Source organism: Perna viridis, chromosome 14 (assembly GCF_037379345.1).
Source record: "Perna viridis isolate PV_CMFRI_1.1 ecotype Kerala chromosome 14, ASM3737934v1, whole genome shotgun sequence".
NCBI lineage: Eukaryota > Metazoa > Mollusca > Bivalvia > Mytilida > Mytilidae > Perna > Perna viridis.
The window spans coordinates 12,975,202-12,989,130 of record NC_142458.1 but is presented as its reverse complement, the minus strand read 5'-3'; the positions used below and the strand labels follow the sequence as shown (position 1 = coordinate 12,989,130).

The following is a 13,929-nucleotide window of genomic DNA, read 5'->3' as shown; positions in this document are numbered from 1 at the left end:
ATGTGTGGAATTCAAAAATGCATGAATCACTAATCATAAGATTTTGCCTGTTTCTAAAACAGAGTTGTCTGTACTTAAGTACTAGTCCATATAAACTGCTGACAGTGCCTAAGGTAGAGGCGATCCATGGTGCTAACAAACCGACCGAACGAACGATGCTTTTTTAATGTACACGCGGCATAATTTTAAGTAGACGTAATAATTCTTTTTGCGGATAGATCTGTTTTCAGAGAAAAAAAACATATGTCCATCTCCATCTTAAATCAATAAAGTCAAGTACGACAACTCTGCAAAGTGCCATTTTTGTGTACAATCCGCATCTGGAACAATGGTATTCACAGATACTAATTTGTGAAACGGTACCTAACAAAAGTAGCACAAAATAATGATAAAAATAGATGGTATAAATCATTGACAATACATGCATAAATTACAAAAAGAACAACACAAAACAATAAATACATAGATAAAATAAATTGACACATGATATTTAGGAGAAAGGAACATGTGTGATAGTGGTTTTATCAAATAAGGAATTTAAGCACCATTCTGTGTAAGAATCAGGCAATGGGTGGCACATCATTTTCCCCAATTTAGTAATTTTTGCCTAAAATATATTCACTGCATCTAGATAACAACCAAAAAGCTAAAGATTATTCTGAAGCATCTGTGACATAGATATTTTTTGACTGCTTATATAGGGAAGTAGTGCGGGAACATTTTCCCGCCATTTTTCTATGGTGCATTTTAACTAAATTTGACCGATCAATATCTTAAAAAGGTTAATTTTACAAACACTTTGATGGTTATTTCTGATGGTTAAAAGGCACATGTGAAGTGTAACAAGTGACATCATAGACGTTGACTTGTTTTCAATAACCAATCGAATTCATTGCTTTACTAAACTTAACTCCCAATCAATCTGTGATTTTCTCATTTTCACCATAAACCCTGGTGTTGATGTATCTATCGACTTAGTTCAGGAGAGAATTTAAAAAATCACTAATTTTAGTGAGCTGAAGCTTGAAGAAGAAGGAAGCCTATGCAAGGATGATGATTGATACTATACATTTCATTATTTTTTTTTTATATATTTTTCATCTTTTGACATCATATATTTGTACATTACCAGCAAAATAAGTGTATATCCTTTTTTCGAAAATATACTTTTTAGAACTAACGCAATAGATCGTGAATTGGCTAACATCAGCAAACTTCGAGTGAGTCCGAAATGGTACGAACCCAAGCGAAGTTGCGATATAATCTTGCTTTTCAATCGTGTGACTTCGTAACCGTCTCAATTAAAATAACTCGCAACCTCTGAACCGAAGTCTTAACGTTTCTCAGCTATATTACAGAAAGTTCAATGACACCCGTTTATTTCATCTTTTAATGTAAACCTCCTGCTGTCGTACGAGTAAAAAAAACACACGTGGAACACATGTAAATAGTATTTAAGGAGGTAAACCTGGGTTAAGGAACATAACTCTTGAAACCAGTGATATGTTTGTATTATATTCAATTTCACCAATGCATATCAAGCTTTCATTTGAAACAGAATGGAATCAAACCAAGTTACTTTGATGCTTACATGATATTGATGTAAAATGCTGAATACAAACGTTCCACTGATTTTTAAGAGTTGTGTCCCTTACCTTAGGTCTACCTCCTTAAACAATATCTGAATAGGAATTAAAAGTGAATTTATTGGTGGGTTTTTGACATGCATGTATCACTTGTCTGCTATTTATAAAGACCTATACTTAAAAGTATCAATGAACGTTGCGAAAAAGCCAAGAGAGAGAGTTAATTAAAATTGCGGTGATTCGCCTCTTAAGTTACCATACTATGATTACAATAGACAAAAGACTTTGCTTTTAGCTTATAAGAAGACACATTTTAATGTTGGAATTAAGGGTAATAAAATAACATTATGTATCGGGATCTAATTCCCTTTCCTTAAGAATTAACACAGTTGTTAGGGTTTAACGGAGTTGATGATGATGTAGTATTTCTCTGATCTTCCTTTAATGGTCTTGTTTAACAAAAGGAAAATGATCTCTTGAAATAGAGAGTGACCTAATTTTTTAAAGGAAAGTGCAAAATAATCTATTTTGTAGAGAGCTGTACTGTAACATCACGTAGTCACCGAGAATTGTTTAAATATAATAAATTGTCCAACAGTTTTTCAAAGTTACTAGCCACTTCTTAAAATGTGGGAAAATGGAGAAAAAAAGTATGTTTTGTAGTGCGTTATTGTATTGGTAAGAAAACGATTACATAACTCCCTTTAAATATGGAATTAATGGGAGGGGGAACACAATATCTCACGTTCCTTGGTGAGCTATTGCATTTTATATATATATAGTGGTTCACACAGGCTGTTTGCATGAAAGGCTTTTTTCCTGGCCTTTGGCAGATCAGTTTGTCACAATAGGAACAATAATTTGAAACTTAAGGAACTTGATTGTGTATGTAACTTGCTGACAAAGAAAACAAATCTTCAAGGAAAGATGCTAACCGCGTTGAGCTTTACTATTCTTTGAGGTAAAATTTCAAATAACATTTTGTTCAGTTCTCTTTTGTTTCAATTAAGTACCAGTCTTTATAAAAAATCAGACAGGAGGTGATTAATGCATGTCAAAAGCCTACCGAATTCAGTTTTTTTCTTGTTCAGAAACCTTTATAAATTACATAATCAGTCTTAGTTTTTCATTTGGGGATTGCGCTTTTAAGGTAAAATGTATACAGATTGTACATGAAATTAGCACTTTGCAAGAGTTATAGTTCTTGATTCGCTTTGATATGGTTTATTTTAGTGGAGGTTGAAGTGTAGATTTCTCAAGAGTACAGATTTGAATACAGAAAGGGACTATTGTCACATAAAATATAGCATATGAAGACCAAATAAGCATCATCTGATCCATGGGTTTTCAGCTCCATGAATCACCTTACCATAAGCTATGTCTGAATTTTATATGGACTGGTACTTAATACATTAATACATTTTCTTTTTTTTTTCAGATCCAAACCTCGAATTAGAATGTTCAAGCGATTCCCAATTACAGAACTATTTATATATTTTCTTACTGGGTCAGGCTCTCCATGGAGTGGGCGGGACCACACTGTACATTGTAGGTGTAGCCCTAATGGATGACAGTGTCCCTGCCAGTTCATCGCCTATGTATGTAGGTAAGTGTTACAATGTATAGAGTTTGTACATGTATATATTACTCTTTTTTAATTTCATAAGTTACATAACTCATTTTTACCGGTGTGGTCACAACAAAGAATTAAAATTAGGGCTCAGTTACATTGTAACTGGTTGAAAATCATATTTTTCAACAAAAAAGTGAGTTCAGTCGCCAGAACACCCCACTTTTTGTTGGTCAATAAAATACAATGACATGAAGCTTCATTCGTGTGAAATTTGTGTGTTTTAATAAATATTTGCTCAATTAAGCAATCAATTTGATCACTGGAAACTTAAAGAATAGGAGCCAGATACAGTGTAAATTCATTCTAAGTCACGTGTCTCTAGAGTCATTGGATGATTGGGAATTTTGAGTAGCTTTTAATTTGCATTGCCATGTCATAAGCCGTTAACGCAAATATGGAGACCATATACGTATATAACATGCTCTAGCCAAGAATGTAATTTGATGTATCAATTATGCATGTTTTAAGTATAAACTTGATATTTGCTCGACATTTAGGAGGAAGAAACTATAAAATTGATTTATAATTCTACTTGATTTACTTCGATGTCGTGTTCAACGCTATCCGCTGCTTGTTTTTAAAAAATCATAAAAATATGCAATAAGTGGGCCTACGGTCGTTAAATGTAAAGATTATTGCACTAAGTTTAGGATGCGTCTTTAATTCTACACCAAAAGGGATTAGCTTTACTGGTTGTTGGCACGCATTATCATCTATAAAGCCAAACTGTAGGCGAGATGATTGGCACGACGGTAAAGTTAACACATAGTTTTATTTGGATTTTCTGAAATGGTCTCGCCGATATTTTTTATGGGCTATTAAAAAAAAATAATCACATGCGTTAGTCTTTGATTTAAATACAGTGACTGTCGATGTATGCAGTAGTTTAACGGCCTTGGTATTTTATTTTGATTTGCACTCCATGCATAAAGAGGAAAACAAAAAACAATTGAAAATACTTGCAAATTGCTTAAAACCTGTTAGTGGTGATAATTGCCCCTTTTTTCAAACAAACACATAACCTTTCTCCCAATAGTTAAATTAGATACCTGGGTATATCCAATCCATGTATAGTCTGGGACATTAAGCCTAGAATAGGATATTTGTACAATGTAGAATCTATGTACAAATGTATGTATTTTCTACTACAAAGTGTAGTTACATGTAAATACCAGTGTTTGTCGGTCCTTACGTATAGTATTCCATGTAAATACATGTTCATGTGTTTTTGCACTTTTTTTCATCGCGTGTATTCCGACCTATATGCGAATTTTATGTTTCGTTTCCGTTTTTCATGGCTTCGTTTGTTTCTACATGTATTTCGTTCGTGTATTGAGCTTAGATGTCGCTCCAACAGCAGTATTCTAGGTTTTTTCAAAATTTTAGATTTTAAATGAAGATTAACTTTCCTACACTTGAAGTTTGCTTCCCAAACTTAAAAAAACTCGTTAAAGAATTCAAGCTTTATGCTTGTCCAAGGTAAAGAGGGGCATAATATTTTTTTTCCCGCACCAAGCTGCATTTGCCTCGGGTAACGGGAAAGTGGAATCCTAGAACACTGAACATTAAAGTATTTGTGTTTAGTTTTACTAATGGATATTTCTTACATTTACGAATAATAAATCTTTAACATGCAGTACATGCATTTGATAGTATTTTACCGATGCACTTTCCCAGAAAGTTTGGATTCGGAAAATAAAAGGCGTTTCACGATGAATTTCCTAGCAGACAAGTTAACCTAATGTACCGCGATAAATTGGGTCGAAAACGTTGGAAATGCTATTAACTAAGTACGACATTGATGATCTATGTTGTGATCAGCGAGAACATAATTAGAACGCAATTTATTGTTCAAACATTATATAAAAAGTCAGCCTCATAATTTGGTAATACTCAATTTTCATAGCCTAAGTGATGAAATACCGTCAATAAACCCATTCGTTCTTGTTCAGGGTACATGTCGCGGTTTAATTTATTTATGAAGCAATTTCTCTTAAATCACTGTATTCCATCATCAAGGGTTCCATCCAATTAGGCTTTATTTTTCTCAATGATTGGTTTGTTTTTGTACGAATCGCTGTTCTTTAGTAGTTTAAATGACTAGCTATGCAGAGCTGATGACACGCTACCTATTTATTATGTATCACTCCGCTGAACTATTTACTTGGATATAAGGGATGTAAAATTTTATGATTAATTAATCCGCGATGCTCCTTTCCGATGCACTGTTCTGATCTGGTTATCCTAATTTACAATCCCTAAATGACAGTGAATAAAAAACAATGACCTCTGCATATTAGATTGTACTCCTCCCGTCACTGCAGCGCAGAAAAAGACGATGTTACGATTTAATTGAACTGACAGTAACTCGTGAAATTGATAATGTCTCTTCTAATATTAAACTAATTGACATTGTTGTAAATTAAACGTTCAACGTAATAACCGTCTGGCGTTGTCATTAAATGTAACAGTCTTTATGAACGAAAAATGTTAGGGCAGTGTTTACTTCTTGCTAGGGAATCACCATGTCAGGCCGTCCGTCCATCCGTCCGGTATTCATCGCAGCTGTCTTGTTTCCTTTTGAATGGATTGATTTTAAATTTGGTATGTGGTTTTATATATATGGTACATAAATTGTTAGCGGTTTTTGGTAGCTGTCATGCATTAATACCAATGCCCTACACGAGCTGGGATATACCCATAGCGCATTTGCATGTGCAACTTCATGTTGTATCGTTAATAGATGCTAGTATATCATCGGAAATCAAGAATAATACAGGAGGGTTAACAATTCTAAAATGCATGTAACATCTGCCATTGGACGACAAAGCACAATCAATCAATTGACGTTGTACATATAAGCTATTTGCTTGTTATTGCCACACTCCGCCTGATATCAGTTTTGATGAGAGGGGGTATATCTAACACGACAACGCGAACACCGATTTCAGAAAATATTTCCATGCCGATAGTGGGCACAACTCTTACATGAACCTGTACATTAGAATGTCAACAGGACTGATAAATTTGTTGATATAACCTTGACCTTAATGAATATGAAAGTCAGACAGTCTGGCTGTATAGGACAAGGTTTAGATGAATGATTTAGGTTATATTCATGTTGGTTACTCGGTCAATTATGATTGTCTCTCTAATTAACCTCACACTTAGCTTTAATTATGGAATTCTTTATCTGATATGGAAGGTCTAATATCAGTAGAAAATTAGACATCAACTCAGCGGTAAATTCGTGAGTCAGATATTATCAAGCCTGTTCAAACTTTTGCACCGTAAGTTGTTTGCCATTAAATGACTCCGGAAATTTCATATAAACACGCGTGACGTCAGCTAGCCACGAGAGTTTATATTAAGTGTTTGGTTTTTGATCATTTTAAAACTAAAACACTAAAAACCCACACACAGTTAGTTCTCGTGGTTATTAGTGATTCCACTTACTGTCAAAGTACGAGAACTTTAAGTTTTGTTTTCCCTGTTGTCGGTATTTTTTTTAGGAAAGAATATTTAATTTCATTTTTGATTTCCGACTTGAATAAAATTGACATCGAAATAACTATTAAATATATATGCAATTGTTTTTTGAATAAGGCAAATTATCGCGAAAAGAGATATATGAAACTCATTAAAGTGATGATTAGTTTAAAAGCCGATATTTCTCGGATTATATTACCTTATATACCCTGCTATACATTGTATTATGTGTTACCCTCAATTTTGATTTTCAGACGTCCATCTGTCCGTCCGTTTGCATCTTCGGTGTTTTTTTTCCGATGCATGTAGCAACTACTATTTTCACAACAGATCTAAGGATGCATTTCTGCTATCTTTTATGAAATAAAGATCAAATTCTAATTTTTATCAAAATCTCAATTTTAGTTAACGAGACATGCTGTTTGTTACCCGTTCATTTTTTTTTGTACACATGTTCATGTTACTGTAGAACATGCACTGTAGAACTATATATTTTTTATTTTAGGTGTGCTGTATGCCTTTGCTACACTTGGACCAGCCTTAGGTTATATAGTTGGAGGTCAATTCCTGAACATTTATGTCGATTACCATGTTGCAGACAGTGATGGGTACGTAATGAGAATAAATACAATGAATACACACTGCGTGAAAAATAACAATCTTGTCATATTGAGAATTCTACATTATTAATGAAGAAAAAAATCATGCGCAGAGAAAATATAAGCAGAAACAAATGTAGGAGAAACAGAAGCTTGCTCTACGAGGAAATGAAGTTCTGTGCAAGTACAGTAAAGCCTATCTTTACCGAATTCCATTGGCTGGACAAATTATCCGCTTTAGACAGATGTTCTATTTACTCAAGTTCAAACACATTTAAACCAATATGAAGCGAGTTCAAAATGTGTCTGGTTTTAAAAAGTTTTGCTTTTATTCAGGGTTCGGTGTAGTCAGGTTTATCTTAGTTCGTGTAACATTAGTTTCATTTGACTCAAAATTGGTATTAGTGTAGTTTGCAAACATGTGTTAATGCAAGATGAATAAAATTCGAATGGTTTATGTTTTTCAGGACTGGTCTGAGTGCAGACGATCCCCGCTGGGTCGGGGCTTGGTGGATTGGTTTTTTGTGTTCATTTGTTTTGTTTATGATATTTTCCTTTCCATTATTTGGTTTCGGTAAAGAACTCCCAAGTAAGTAAGCATGTTGTTATATCATGAATATATATACATTATTTAGCAAATATTTTCACAGTTTTTACGTAAATTACATACCACTCACTTGCATGAATTGCGCATGATATTAAGTTGAAAACAACACAAAGCATTACGTTGATAATAATATCCATGCTAACTTTATATAATATTCGTGTGGTTGTTATGTAAACTCAGTCAGTTATTAGTTAGTGTATGTGATTTCTCATGAATTTCATAGACAGTAAACAATTCTTACCAATTTTTTCACGTCAATTTCACATGAGTAAATGTCATCAGAAGGGAGCAAATAAAACTTGCGACAAAGTTCATGTGTGTCGAGTGTTCTTGTAAAATATTTTTTGATGCATATTAATGCCATGTGAAGTTCATGCGAATTTCACGTGAAGCTCTATTTGCATAAATTCCGTTTGAAGATTTTCTTGTGTACAAATCGAGTCAACATGACTTTACTTCGTTTTATCAATAAAGTTAAGATATATGGACTCAGAAAAACAACTGCCCTAATAATTTTCGTTCATAAAGACTGTTACAGATAATGACAACGCCAGACGGTTATCACGTTGAACTGTCGTCTGCCTAGATTGTACCTGCATATTTCTTGAACTGTGTGTAGTGAAACCTCTCTGAACTGAATCTCAAACAGAAGTATTTGTTATTTAGTTTAGGTGGGCGTTTTGGTTACACGAATCAATTAAATATGTATCAGTGTAACTGATTTTAAAGGATATATGTGGATATATTATTTAGGCAAGTTTCCGGTATATTTAGAGTTTTGTTTATACACGTCTCACTATATATTTATCTATATCATAATGTAAATGTTTTTCAGCTGCCAAACATGTTCGGGCAACTAGAGTGTCCCAAGTCCATGGTGGAAAAGACACCAAAGACTTGATTGATAAAGATTCCACCAACACAAGTTTACGAGATTTTCCTAAAGCAACATGGAGCATCATTTCAAATCCTACATTTGTCTTGATAACCCTGGCTGGAACAGGGGAAGGTCTCGCTACTTCAGGCTTCGCTACATTTATGCCAAAATTAATACAAAACCAGTTTGGAATAACAGCATCTTGGGCATCTATGCTTGGTGGTAGGTACAAAACAGAAGATTTCTTCACTGTCCATAATCGAGAGATGACAGAAAATCAGTGAATATCATGGCATATACAGCATAGCTTAAACTTCTCCAAAATTGTTACATAACTTCCTACTGACCTGGGTTTAAAAAACAAAATATCAAGTTGAGAATTTCTTTAGTCCATTGCTTTTCCTGGAATCTTATATTTTAAGTGATCTGAATGGTCGAAATTCGAATTGAGGAAGGATTTGAGGAAAATCTCAATTTCAGATGTTTTATGAAACTGGACGCAGGTCTCGTCTGTTAATGAGGCCATTATAACCTCTGAGAATCTACCATCAAAGCCATCATACTTCTTTTAAAACAAAACGTTCTACCTTTCTGGCAAATCGTACATTTGCATTTTAAATATGAGTTCTAGTACATGGTGTTTATGGTAAAATGAAGCTTAAAGGGAAATAACCTAAAATATGAATCAGATATAAGGGTAATCAAGGGAACCAAGGTTATAGCGGTAATCAAAAGAATGTAACCCAGGGACAAAGACCAGACATGGAAAACAGACATACACAACAAAGAACATAAAGTTACTAAACTCATACATACAAAGTAACAAAAGCAAATGAGCAACTCGGACTCCACTAAAAACTGGGAGCATGGACTAGGTGAACCGGTAGGGTAAGCGTCCTCTGCTTTTCTAGTAACACCCGCCGAGTTGCTCATAAAAAGTCAAGTCCGGGATAGACAAACGAGAAAGGAAAATTATGACCCGTTGAATAAATCAGTTTTCATGGTGCAGATGGATACACCATAACGATCCACGAGTTCATGGTGACGACCATGATACTTCTGTAGTAATGACTTCAATCTTGTAGCAACATAACCCAGTTCCAGATGCCTATTTGTTTGAGTTCTAGCGTGATACAAAAAGTCTGCGTAGTTTCGGCAAGCTCTGGCATGACGTATGAGTTGTGATGTGAAAACTCCATATTCAGGTGCTGAAGGGGTTTTGCCACAGATGAAAGGAAAGTTGACAATTTGGAATGAAAAGTCATCACGATTGTCGTAAAGTTTGGTCAATAGTTTTCCTTTACCATCGATTTCTAAGTCAAGACATGAGGCTGACTTCACAGTGTCTATAGTATCCTTTATCTTAAGTTCTTTGGGGTAGATGGGATGTATCAAATCACGGAAATTAGGATTGTTTAAAGATAAAACGTCATCTGTATAGTGGGACTTTAGATTAAAGGATCTAGCCAAACGATAATCTTTCTTTCGGATCAGATCAGCTATAAAGTCAGCCTTATAAGTGTGAAGAAATAGGTCAGCAAGTAAATGAGCACAATTTGTTCCCATTGAAATGCCAATCGTTTGTTAAAAAACACGTCCACCACACTGGACAAATATGTTGTCGATTAAAAATTCCAGCATTTTGTAAAACATCTTCCTCTGTATATTTGGAAGATGATTTGGAATTATTTCTTACAAAGTATGATGAATCTCTACCAAGAACTATATATTTGTATCTAGGTGTACCATCTAATATACAGAAAAGATTACAAAATAAGAACTTAACCAACCATCAAAAGGTATTGAAAACAAAAGAAAATACCTTCAATTTGTTAAGGTTGTAAAGTAATTAGATATTTTTACCTCCCTTACCAGAATATTTAAATAAGAGGATGGCATAAAGAATAAATATGATTAAAAAGTGAGGTTTCAACATCTTATGGATTGCTTTTTTATCCATTTCTTTCCTTTCTAGTTTGAATGCCCAGTTAATCGTTTTTACTTAACAACCTCAACTATCGATTCCAGAGGGATGGGGAGGGTCACCCCTACCTTGTATGCGCCTATAATTTAATTTTTGAATACACTTTTATTTTATTTTGCCATTCAGGCTCATGGCGTTCTTTGAAATATGTCGTTTTTTTATTTTAGGTTTAATGGCTGTCCCAGGCGCAGCAGGTGGGCAATTTATTGGTGGTCTCGTCTGTAAAAGACGGAAGTTAAAAATACAGGGCATGTTAAAGCTTAATATAGTTGTTTGTGTGGCGGCCATGGTATTGGATTTGTTGGTATGGATACGGTGTCCACAAGATGCAGTAGCAGGGGTTAATATCCAGTACAATATATCACAGTAAGTACATGCGAATGATGTCTTTATGGTTTTGAAACCCATGGTCAGAGACTTGCATTTATATTACCTTGACAGGTCATTTCAAATGTATTGCTCAGAACTATTGTTAGGCCTACATGCACATCATGTACATTGGTACCAATTTTAATGTCTCTCCACAATCAATGTTTTTCAAAAATTGTTCTTTTATTGTAATAGAAAGTCAAATAAAGACACGTTTCTTTTAACGAGTTTTATATCTGCCTCCTCATAGCATACATTTGCAGATACATGTTTATACATTCAAAAATACATGTACCATTAGGAATACATGTATCCAGATATTAAGCACACTGTACTAAAGAATAACTAATCCTTTCCATAGAATTAATAAAACATTTCGGATTGTCCAAGAAATGTATTTTTGTCTGTATCAGACAACACATGAATTATAAATAATTTTTGTATCTATAAATGATTTCAACACAAATTTTCGTTAACATACATGTATATGAAAACGTTTCTGAAATGTACCTCGAAGAATGATAGGGTTTAATGCACATACATGTATATACATCATAATGATAGCAGTATTAGAATTAGACATTCAATAAAACATAATCAGAAAAACACCAATCCTCATAGTTTGTACGTTCACCATTTGTACATTTGTACAAATACCTTCTTAACTGCCTCGTTTTTCTCAACCCACAATAATTTATTCTACCAATAAAGCAGTGTGAACAAACATTAAAGCAAAGAATGTCTTGGAAAAATGAAAAAAATTAACCTGCATTTATTCTCAGCATTTCATGGTAAAACAAAAAAAAACATTGTTCTGTTTAATATAGACCCTTCACTGATACAAGAAAAATAACGCCTGTTTCATGTTAATAAAGAAAATAAGTTTTTTTATGATTTTTGTTTAGTGAGATGGCTTTACCAAAATTGGCTCATTCATGTAACAGTGACTGTTTGTGTTCTACTGAGTTTTATGAGCCAATTTGTACAGATGATAATAAAGTTCAATACTTTTCACCATGTTTTGCTGGTTGTAAGAAATCCATGCTGAATGGAGAGGTACGTAGGCGATGGCGTAGTTATGTGAGACCGACACTATTGCAAATATTGTGTTGGATCACTGATGTTTTGTTGAGAAAATGCTTTTATTCACGTGTCAAAAACACATTTTTTACCGGTGCACCTGGTCCATGCTCCGAGTTTTTACTGGAGTCCGAGTTGCTCATTTACTTATGTTACTTTGTATATATTATTCTAGTTACTTCATTATATGTGTTGTGTGTGTCTATTTTCTATGTCTGGTCTTTGTCCCAGGATTACATTCTTTTTGATTTCCGCTAGAATCCTGGTTCCCTTGATTACTCGGTCAAAATTAGTACATGTATATTAAACATTTATTAATCTATTTAGACATTAACACTTAAGTCAAGAAGTACTAAAGTTTAATCTCTGGCCCATTATATGCAAAAGGGCAACCACTCTAGAACTATTACAGGTAGGAAAACATGTCGTTCCTGCTGTTAATCGTATTCAGTGGCATTGTTCGAAACTGATATTAAAATTTGTTTTTGTTTGGAAAAACCTCAGTTTAAAGAATAATTGTTAGTAACTGTTCAGAGGTACAATTCTTTTGCTATGTTTTGCGAATAACTTGTTAGGAACTATTTTTAAGATCAAATTTGTACTTGCTCTTGACTCTCAGTGTAAATAGAACAAATATGGAATTCTTCAGTGGTCTGCTGGTCATTTATGATAAAACTAACGAATGATGAGACAAGTTACCAGATAAACTATATTTTTCTTCTTAAAATACACTTCTTCTCTTTATAGACTTACACCAACTGTACCTGCCTCCATCACTACGCCCAAAGGGAGATTACGGCCTCTATTGGACGTTGTAAATCAGATTGTTACCTTCTCTACGTATTTCTACCAATGTTATTGTTTGCCATATTTTTCCGTTTTATGCAGTCACCTCCTGCCTTATCAGCTACTCTTAGGTAAGTGGTGAACAAAGGAAAAGTTTTGATGCTTAGGATAATCCATTTATGGAGTTGAATGTTTTCTTTGAAGCAAATTAGCCAATTCAACCGGGATCACCGATTTGACCCTGCTTTTTACAGTTGACACAAAGGGGAGCAATCTGAAAAAAAAATTCAAAAATAAAAAAAATATTCCATAGAAATATGGTTATACGAATATGGTCATTGGTAATTTATATTTGATAAGCTCAGTTTTGAATTGTATATTCGACATGTACATGTTACCAATGCACGAAGCACACGAACCATGCACAAACCTACTTGAAATAACTTTTTGAAGGCTTTATTACCTATTTACATTTAATACAAAGGCTTAAACAAATTCAATGATTTGCGAAAAGTATGTTTTTAATGTTTTAATGATTCTCCTGTGTTTCTAAAAACACCCATCAGTGTGCTTTAAATTACCACGTCCGGATATATGAAAGAAGAATACCATGAAAATATCAACAAATTGGCTGTTGTAGTTCAGAAAGTTACACCATACACGATATCTGCCATAAAACTGATTTAGTGATGACTTAAAATTGCTATATTAACTGCATATACGTTTTATAAATATTTGCAGGTGCATTCATGACAATCATAGGACATTTGGTTTGGGTATTCAGTGGTTTATAGCTCGATTATTAGGTTGGTATTTAACCTTGTTACTATCATCTATTGTCATTGTTTATATCAGAGTAATTAAATAGTGGTTGCAGCTCATTGATGTATTTTTCCATGGTTGATTTAGGTCTCCATAC

At 33.9% G+C, this 13,929-nt stretch overlaps 1 protein-coding gene across 6 annotated transcripts in view; it reads left to right on the top strand.

Annotated features, from left to right (window-relative positions):
• The window catches only part of LOC148598259 (solute carrier organic anion transporter family member 4C1-like), a 58,742-nt gene that overhangs the window by 44,215 nt on the left and 598 nt on the right, over positions 1 to 13,929 (top strand). For all 6 annotated transcript variants that reach the window (XM_088559904.1, XM_088559906.1, XM_088559905.1 and 3 more), the window contains exons 4-11: positions 3,025 to 3,192; positions 7,214 to 7,316; positions 7,775 to 7,896; positions 8,750 to 9,013; positions 10,943 to 11,141; positions 12,050 to 12,200; positions 12,972 to 13,141; positions 13,752 to 13,816. In XM_088559904.1, coding sequence (XP_088416030.1) covers positions 3,025 to 3,192; positions 7,214 to 7,316; positions 7,775 to 7,896; positions 8,750 to 9,013; positions 10,943 to 11,141; positions 12,050 to 12,200; positions 12,972 to 13,141; positions 13,752 to 13,816 — 1,242 coding nt within the window. The remainder of the gene's footprint in view (positions 1 to 3,024; positions 3,193 to 7,213; positions 7,317 to 7,774; positions 7,897 to 8,749; positions 9,014 to 10,942; positions 11,142 to 12,049; positions 12,201 to 12,971; positions 13,142 to 13,751; positions 13,817 to 13,929) is intronic.